Raw genomic sequence first — 9,102 nt, forward strand, 5'->3', positions numbered from 1 at the left:
CTCCAAACTGGCAGTGTTTCGATACTTTGCGCAGTTCTGTTAAATAATCAGCATTGCTTTCATCCTTATGCTGGTTCCGTTTGTGAAACTTGAATCTTTCTGATATCAGCAGCGGTGTGGGGCTTAAATGTTCCTTTAGTATCGTTACTATGTCTTCAAAACTCTTTTCCATTGGCTTCGTTGGGGTTACTAGATTTCGTAATAAACCATATGTCTTTGCACCCATTAAATTTAACAATACCGATGCTTTCTTGTCATCTGACACCTCATTTGCCTTGCAGTTTACCTCTTTTCGTTCGACATATGTAGTCCAATCTTCGACTTCATTGTCAAATGCGGTGATACTGCCACTCTTCGGCATTTTGGGTGTGGTTTAAAATGGCATCTCCCAATGGCTTAAAATGGCATCTCCCGCGCTTTCCTTCCTCCCCCCGCTGCTGCCAACGCTGCTCCCGGCGGTTCTCGTGGCAATGGCGGCGCCCTGTAGGTTTCGCGCGCTTCTCCTGCGCTGCTGCCAACGCCGCTCTCGGCGGTCCTCGTGGCAATGGCGGCACCTCGCGGGTTTCTGTGCGTCTCTCTCTCCCTCTCTTCGACGCTGCTCGGCCCCTGAACATCGGCTGCGCCCTGTGCGCTCTGCCCTCTCTCTCCCCCGTCGACGCTGCTCGGCCCTTTGCTGTGCTGGACCTCCTCGACTGGAAAGCCAAGCCTGGCTCTCGACAGCCTCCCCCGCAATTCTCGAGTCTCTGCTGGATGACTGGGCGGTTGCCCGTGGTCGACGCCCGAGTCTCTGGCCTTGACCTCCAATCCACTGATCTCCAGGAACGAATCCCCGGGAGGTGATGCAGAGTTGCAGGTAGGTTCGAACTTGCCTTGTCGCCAATGTTGTGTCTGTGTATAATAAGACACAGACTGCAGGAGAACGGTACAACAGGTGTTTACTCAACTTGGCTCACACTGGAACTGATCTGTACAGATTACTACTCAGTGCTATATACAGGTGTGGTCGCTGCCGGTACTACAGTATACATGAGCTGTAAAAGATAGTTCCCTCCTTAAAGGTATATACATTACAGTGGGGAAGCTTTTAGAAACGATAATCTGGGACAAAATTAATAGTCACTTGGGCAAGTATGGACTAATTAAGGAAAGCCAGCACGGATTTGTTAAAGGCAAATCATGTTTAACTAACTTGATTGAGTTTTTTTGATGGGGTAACAGAGAGGGTTGATGAGGGCAATGCGGATGATGTGGTATACATGGACTTCCAAAAGGCGTTTGATAAAGTGCCATATAATAGGCTTGCCAGCAAAGTTGAAGCCCATGGAATAAAAGGGACAGTGGCAGCATGGATACGAAATTGGCTAAATGACAGGAAATAGAGAGTAGTGGTGAACGGTTGTTTTTCGGACTGGAGGAGGGTATACAATGGTGTTCCCCAGGGGTCAGTACTAGGATCACTGCTTTTCTTAATATATATTAATGACTTAGACTTGGGTGTACAGGGCACAATTTCAAAATTTGCAGATGACATAAAACTTGGAAGTATAGTGAACAGTGAGGAGGATAGTGATAGACTTCAAGAAGACATAGACAGGCTGGTGGACTGGGCAGACACGTGGCAGATGAAATTTAACGCAGAAAAGTGCAATTTGATACATTTTGGTAGGAAGAACGAGGAGAGGCAATATAAACTAAAGGGTACAATCCTAAAGGGGGTGCATGAACAGAGAGACCTGGGGGTATATGTGCACAAATCTTGAAGGTAGCAGGACAGGTTGAGAAAGCGATTAAAAAAGCATACGGGATCCTGGGCTTCATAAATAGAGGCTATAGAGTGCAAAAGCAAGGAAGTTATGATGAGCCTTTATAAAACACTGGTTCGGCCTCAACTGGAGTATTGTGTCCAATTCCAGGCACCGCACTTTAGGAAGGATGTGAAGGCCTTAAAGGGGGTGCAGAACAGATTTACAAGAATGGTTCCAGGGATGAGGGACTTCAGTTATATGGATAGACTAGAGAAGGTTGAGAGGAGATTTGATAGAGGTGTTCAAAACATGAGGGATCCAGACAGAGTAGATAGAGAGAAACTGTTCCCATTGGCAGAAGGGTCGAGAACCAAATGGTACAGACTTAAGGTGATTGGCAAAAGAACCAAAGGTGACATGAGGAAAAACTTTTTTACGCAGCGAGTGATTAGGATCTGGAATGCACTGCCTGAAAGGGTGGTGGAGGCATATTCAATTGTGGCTTTCAAAAGGGAATTGGATAAGTACCTGAAAGAAAAACATTTTCAGAGCTACGGGGAAAGGACGGGGGAGTGGGACTAGCTGAGGTGCTCTTGCAGAGAGCCGGCACGGGCTCGACGGGCCGAATGGCCTCCTTCTGTGCTGTAACCATGCTATGATTCTATCCGCAGTATTTTGCTTTTGTATTGCTGTTTATTTTTAAGTCTGTTTGATTTCCAATGCAGCATATGACCAGTAGAAGACATAAGGAGAGGCTTACAGGAAAGCCATCCAAGCCCAAATACAGTCCTTTTACCAAGCTTCAACAGACTGCGGTGTTAGCGGTGAGTACTCGAGTCTGAGTTTGTTTATGGACATGTTAGGAGGATTGCGTATTGACTGCAAAGTTTATAACCATGTTGAGTGCTGCTTCCACAGAGGTTCTGATGCATTCTTAGCATATTACTCCACGTTGGCTGCCCTACTCCAAAGACTGAACACTCTCACATACACTGAACAACCCAGTCCATGGGAGCTTGTAATATCACAACATTACAACAAACAAAAACATTATAATATTTATATTGTTTTTTTACCAAGAATACACAATCATCGTGATAGATCAACAAAAAATGGTTTAAGTAAAACTCTACTACGCAAAATGATTCAGTTGTTACTTGGCATTACCTGTACTTTAAAGTACCATTTCTCTCTCAACATTTTTAAAGTAATTCTGTAAAGGGGGCTATGATCCAGAAGCTGTATTTTTACAGATAATCTGCCCAATGCAGACTTCCATGAGCCAAAGTTAACAATGATCCCAACTGCAATAATCTGTTTACGACACTGCCATCATTACTTGGAGGAATGTTAAACTCAGACCAGAGATTTTACATAACGCTACTTTCACTTTACCAAGTTTCTCCTCCTGACGCAAACTCAGAGTTTAGAATGAACTAAACAGCTGCAGCACAAATCTACGTTTTACCCTAGAAAATGTCTTTCATGTTGGGATAAAGTTGCACTTCAAAGGTACAATGGAAGGCCACTTGATGTAGAACAGTGATGACCATCCCTTCAAAAGGTATACTCAAAAGAGTTAAATACAAAGTACAATTGAAAAAATATATTGTACCTGATCTGGAAGTGCCTTATAAGATCTAGCTTCCAATACTGATATCTTAAAGAGCACAACATCTACCTCCTTCTCTCCAGAAAGGTTGAGCTCTAACAAGACAAGCCTAGATTTTTATTTTTATTTTGGAATTTTGAATTGCTCAGTAAAAGCCATAACATATGAGGAAAAATACAAATAAAGTAAAAAAAAAGTCATGTTCACCTATTAGTAATATTGCAACAGTAACAAACTCAGGTCAGGATGATACCAGCAATGAGACAGCAGAGCCTTTGAGAGGAGACTTGATATATTGAGACTATTGCCACAGGAGCAGAGAAGGCCAAGAATAAATTTATTAGAGGTTTTTAAAATTATAAAGGTTTTTTTTGTAGGGTAATGCTATTACCTCTGGTTGGCAAGTTAGTGACGAGGGGTTTTCAATTTAAAATTCTCACTAAGAAAGTGAGTGAAGCGATTAGGAGAAATTTCTTTATAGAGTGATTTTAGAGCATAAAATACTTTGCCACAGGGAGTACACGAGGCAGAGGCCATTGCAACTTCTGAAGGAAAAGTGGTTATGTATTTTAAGCAGAGAAAGATACAGAGCTGTGGGAAGAGAGCTGGGCAGTGTTTTGGATTGCTCTAGCAAAGAGCCAGTACAGATGAGCTGAATGGCCTCCTTCTGTGCTGTAAAGAACATAAGAACATAAGAAATATAGCAGGAGTAGGCCATTAGGTCCATTGAGCCATTCATAGAAACATAGAAGATAGGAGCAGGAGTAGGCCATTCTGTCCCTCGAGCCTGCTCCGCCATTCAATGCGATCATGGCTGATCATCCAATTTCAGTACCCTGTCCCTGCCTTCTCCCCATATCCCTTGATCCCTTTAGCCTTAAGAAATATATCCAACTCCTTCTTGAATATATTTAATGAATTGGCCTCCACTGCCTTCTGTGGTAGAGAATTCCACAGGTTCACCACTCTCTGGGTGAAGAAATTCCTCCTCATCTCAGTCCTAAATGGCTTACTCCTTATCCTTAGACTGTGACCCCTGGTTCTGGACTCCCCGGCCATCGGGAATATCCTTCCTGCATCCAGTCTGTCCAGTCCTGTTAGAATTTTATAAGTTTCAATGAGATCCCCTCTCATTCTTCTAAACTCCAACGAGTATAAGCCCAATCGACACAATCTCTCCTCATACGTCATTCCTGCCATCCCAGGTATCAGTCTGGTGAATCTTCGCTGCACTCCCTCCATGGCAAGAACATCCTTCCTCAGATATGGCGACCAAAACTGCACACAATACTCAAGGTGTGGTCTCACCAAGGCCCTGTACAACTGCAGCAAGACATCCTTGTTCTTGTACTCGAACCCTTTCGCTATGAAGGCCAACATACCATTTGCCTTCTTAACCGCCTGCTGCACCTGCATGCTTACCTTCAGCGACTGGTGCACAAGGACACCCAGGTCTCGTTGCACTTCCCCTTCTCCCAATCTATACGATCTTGTCTATAGGGGGGGAGGAGCTAAATACGATTAAAATCACTAAGGAAGTAGTACTTGGTAAAATAATGGGACTCAAGGCGGATAAATCACCTGGACCTGATGGCTTACATCCCAGGGTTTTGAGGGAAGTGGCGGTAGGGATTGTGGATGCATTGGTAATAATCTTCCAAAACTCCCTGGACTCAGCAAAGGTCCCGGCAGACTGGAAAACTGCTAATGTAACACCCTTATTTAAAAAGGGCAGTAGACAGAAGGCTGGAAACTATAGACCGGTTAGCCTAACATCTGTGGTAGGTAAAATTTTGGAGTCCATTATTAAGGAGACAGTAACAGGACATTTGGATAATCATAATTTAATAAGACAAAGTCAGCATGGTTTTATGAAGGGGAAGTCATGTTTGACAAATTTGCTGGAGTTCTTTGAGGAAGTAACATATAGGGTGGATAAAGGTGAACCAGTGGACGTAGTGTATTTAGACTTCCAAAAGGCATTTGACAAGGTGCCACACAAAAGATTATTGCTTAAGATAAAAAATCACGGGATTGGGGGTAATATTCTGGCATGGATAGAGGATTGGCTATCTAACAGAAGGCAGAGAGTTGGGATAAATGGTTCATATTCAGACTGGCAATCAGTAACCAGTGGTGTTCCGCAGGGGTCAGTGCTGGGTCCCCAACTCTTTACAATCTATATTAACGATTTGGAGGAGGGGACCGAGTGTAACACGTCAAAGTTTGCAGATGATACTAAGATGGGAGGGAAAGTAGTGAGTGAGGAGGACATAAAAAACCTGCAAGGGGACATAGACAGGCTAAGTAAGTGGGCAGAGATTTGGCAGATGGAATACAATACTGGAAAGTGTGAGGTTATGCACTTTGGCAGGAAAAATCGTAGAGCAAGTTATTATCTTAATGGCAAGAAACTTGAAAGTACTGAAGTACAAAGGGATCTGGGGGTCCTGGTGCACGAAACTCAAAAGGTTAGTATGCAGGTGCAGCAAGTGATTAAGAAGGCCAATGGAATGTTGGCTTTCATTGCTAGGGGGATAGAATATAAAAATAGGGAGGTATTGCTTCAGTTGTACAAGGTATTGGTGAGTCCGCACCTGGAATACTGCATACAGTTTTGGTGTCCATACTTAAGAAAGGACATACTTGCTCTTGAGTCAGTACAAAGAAGGTTCACTCGATTAATCCCGGGGATGAGGGGATGGACATATGAGGAGAGGTTGAGTAGATTGGGACTCTACTCATTGGAGTTCAGAAGAATGAGAGGCGATCTTATTGAAACATATAAGATTATGAAGGGGTTGGATCGGGTGGATGCAGGGAGGATGTTCCAGATGATGGGTGAAACTAGAACTAGGGGGCATAGTCTTAGAATAAGGGGCTGCTCTTTCAAAACTGAGATGAGGAGGAACTACTTCACTCAGAGGGTGGTAGGTCCATGGAATATGCTGCCCCAAAAAGCTGTCGAAGCTACATCATTACATAAATTTAAAACAGAAATAGACAGTTTCCTAGTAGAAAAGGGAATTAAGGGTTACGGGGAGCGGGCAGGAATTTGGACATGAGTCTAGGTTCGGATAGGTCATGGCCCTGTGGGTAGCGGAGCGGGCCCAGGGGCCGTGTAGCCTGATCCTGCTCCTGTTTTCGTGTGTCTAATGCTGTTAGATTCAGGAGATAGTCCTGTCATAGTGGATTGGCGGTTAGGATCAGATCAGCCATGATCTTATTGAATGGCGGAGCAGGCTCGAGGGGCCAATTGGCCTACTCCTGCTCCTATTTCTTATGTTCTTATGTCTGATCTTTTACCTCAACTCTACGTTCCTGCTCTATCCCCATATCCCATGATTATCTTAGTGTCCAAAAAAACTTCTATGGTTCTAAGTATAATTGAAAACAGTGAAATACCCGAGACAAGATTAAGTCAATAAACAGCAATATTGAAAGATTTTATAAATTAAGACCAGAGGTAATATGTTAAGAGTCCTGACGAGGACTAAGCTGAGGAGAACCATAAGAGATCTATTTAGGTCCAGTTTTGGCAGGAATGGTTGGGACAACTTAATCATTTTTATGTGTTTTCTTTCTTCAGACAAAGATGGCTTTTCAGAAGCATTTCACAAAACCATTGGCAACTGGTTTCTTACCAAATCCTCTAACAGCAGCTGTCTGTGCTATGCCAAACCTCGCCCTTCGACCGACCACACTCTTCCAGACACCATTTCTTGGACCAGCCTTCTTCAGAGCCACTCCGGGTCCTCTGAGGGCGACACATACACCATTTCTTTTTGCACCATATTGACTTCAGGGTTCAAATCATTACAGACATTTTGGAAAATAAAAGGGAACTATGCAGTCATAAATGTGAACATTATAAGTTATGCATGGCAGAACTCTGCCTCCTTGCTTAAAAATCTATTATCAGCAGTTTTATACTGCAAATATATTTAGATGAACTTCATATTAAGAAAATATGGTTTCAGTTACAAAAACTATTAACGAACTGATGTAGATGTGCGTAGATTTCTGGTAGAACCATGGGTTACCAGTCTTTTTTGCACAATATTTTTGTGAGTTCTTTAACATGTGTCAGTCATTAGCAAAGGTATTTGTGTGTGAGGGCGTTTTTTTTTTATAGAAAAAGAAACAAAAATCTGAAAAAAGAACACTTTGAAGAAAAATGATTTTGAAACCAAAATGGTTGATGAAAAATCAGTAGCACATCACAGGGCTTGCTGTTGTCCAAGGAAGGAAACATAAATCCATAGCACAAGTGTGGCCCCAGTTCAATTGCCTCAATTTGGGTTGATAACATGGAAGAAATGAAATGTCACCACCATTGCAGCTAAGAGTACTTTCTTGATATAGAAGTTCAGGAGGCAACTTGAAGGCAATACCAAGAGGTCCAGTATTACAGCTGACTCTCCCGTACTGGACCATCATCCGTCAGTTATCATCGCCCATCATCCTGGGAGCTGCACAAATGTCAAGCCCATGTGTAACGCCTGGAAGTGGATGGAGCAGAATATTATCTGAAACATTTCAGGGTATTAGATGATAATTGGAATAATGAGCACTATGTATACTGAGTTTGTTGCTATCTGCTCTCGCAGACCGAACAAGAAAATAATGGTGAAAGATGACATCCAATAACCATATCATATGTTCCAACAATTTAGATTAATAGGTTACCACCATTTTTAATAAATTCTATTTAAAACATCATGATAACATTCAAAGCGAATTATTTGCTTAAAATATTAGCTTATGTTTTATGTCACAGGCCATTTAGTTTTCTGGCAAAGTGTTTTAATGTTCAATATTTTCAAAAACTTGCCTCATCGAGGCACATTTTATACTTGTGAGCGCCAGCTTTTTTGAAAGGGTCGTATACATATATTTAGCAGCTTTGAGATTTCGCAAAGCACTTCAGATAATGAATTGTATTTGAAGTGCAGTGGAAGCTGCTGCATCAGCAAATCAAAATTAAATCTGAATCAAGTCATTTTGAGTTAGACCAAAAGTCATTATTTGGTATTCACTATTTTACCCCAAAGCCTCAATTTCATTCATTTGAGGATTGGAATTTGGTTCAGTCATTCTGGTCAGAATTTTAATCTGGAAGCGGGTCGGGAGCGGGGTGGCTAGACAACCATCAGGAAACCAGGGAGAACAGAAGGGCATGATTAGAATTTGAAAGCACTGATTCCCACCCACAGCCAGCCAGATGGAGAGGCTGGCTGGCTGTAGGCGGGTAGGCTTGCAGCACTAGGCCGCAGAGAGGAGGGAGGGAGGGATCGGGGGGTGGGGGAGGGGGTGGTCAGGAGCCGGAGGAACAACGGAGGGTGGGGGGGGGGGGATGATGGTCAGGACTCAGGAGCTGGAGGAGCATCGGGGGGGGCGGGGGGGTTGTTGGTAGCCAGATCAGCATTGGGGGCCGGAGGATCATCGGAAGGGGGGGTGGTTGGGACTCAAAAGCCGGAGGGGGGGAGGGGACTTGGGAGCCGGAAGAATATCAGGGGGTGTTTGGGGGCCGGAGGAGCATTGGGGCTGGAGGGGGGTGACTGGGAAGGCGATCGGGGGCCAGATGGGGAAGGTCGGAGGCCTCAGGGAGTGGGAGGCCTTGTAGGGGGAGACCGGAGGTCTCGGGGGAGAGAGCGGAGGTCTCGGGGGAGGAGGGAGTGATCGGAGGCCTCATGGGGGTGATCAGAGCTCATGGGGAGGGGGTTGGGTGTCCGATCATGGGGG

The 9,102-nt window shown here is 44.0% G+C and overlaps 1 protein-coding gene across 4 annotated transcripts in view; it reads left to right on the plus strand.

Moving 5' to 3' along the window:
• Positions 1-8,627, plus strand: part of znf385c (zinc finger protein 385C) — a 688,258-nt gene extending 679,631 nt beyond the window's left edge. For all 4 annotated transcript variants that reach the window (XM_085966483.1, XM_085966484.1, XM_085966485.1 and 1 more), the window contains 2 exons: positions 2,471-2,569; positions 6,947-8,627. In XM_085966483.1, coding sequence (XP_085822609.1) covers positions 2,471-2,569; positions 6,947-7,156 — 309 coding nt within the window. In that variant the 3' untranslated portion in view covers positions 7,157-8,627. The remainder of the gene's footprint in view (positions 1-2,470; positions 2,570-6,946) is intronic.
• Positions 8,628-9,102: the final 475 nt, after the last annotated feature.

The sequence above is a fragment of the Somniosus microcephalus genome, chromosome 24 (genome assembly GCF_052327205.1).
Source record: "Somniosus microcephalus isolate GS21.2 chromosome 24, FLI_Smic_1.0, whole genome shotgun sequence".
In the NCBI taxonomy this organism is placed as follows: domain Eukaryota; kingdom Metazoa; phylum Chordata; class Chondrichthyes; order Squaliformes; family Somniosidae; genus Somniosus; species Somniosus microcephalus.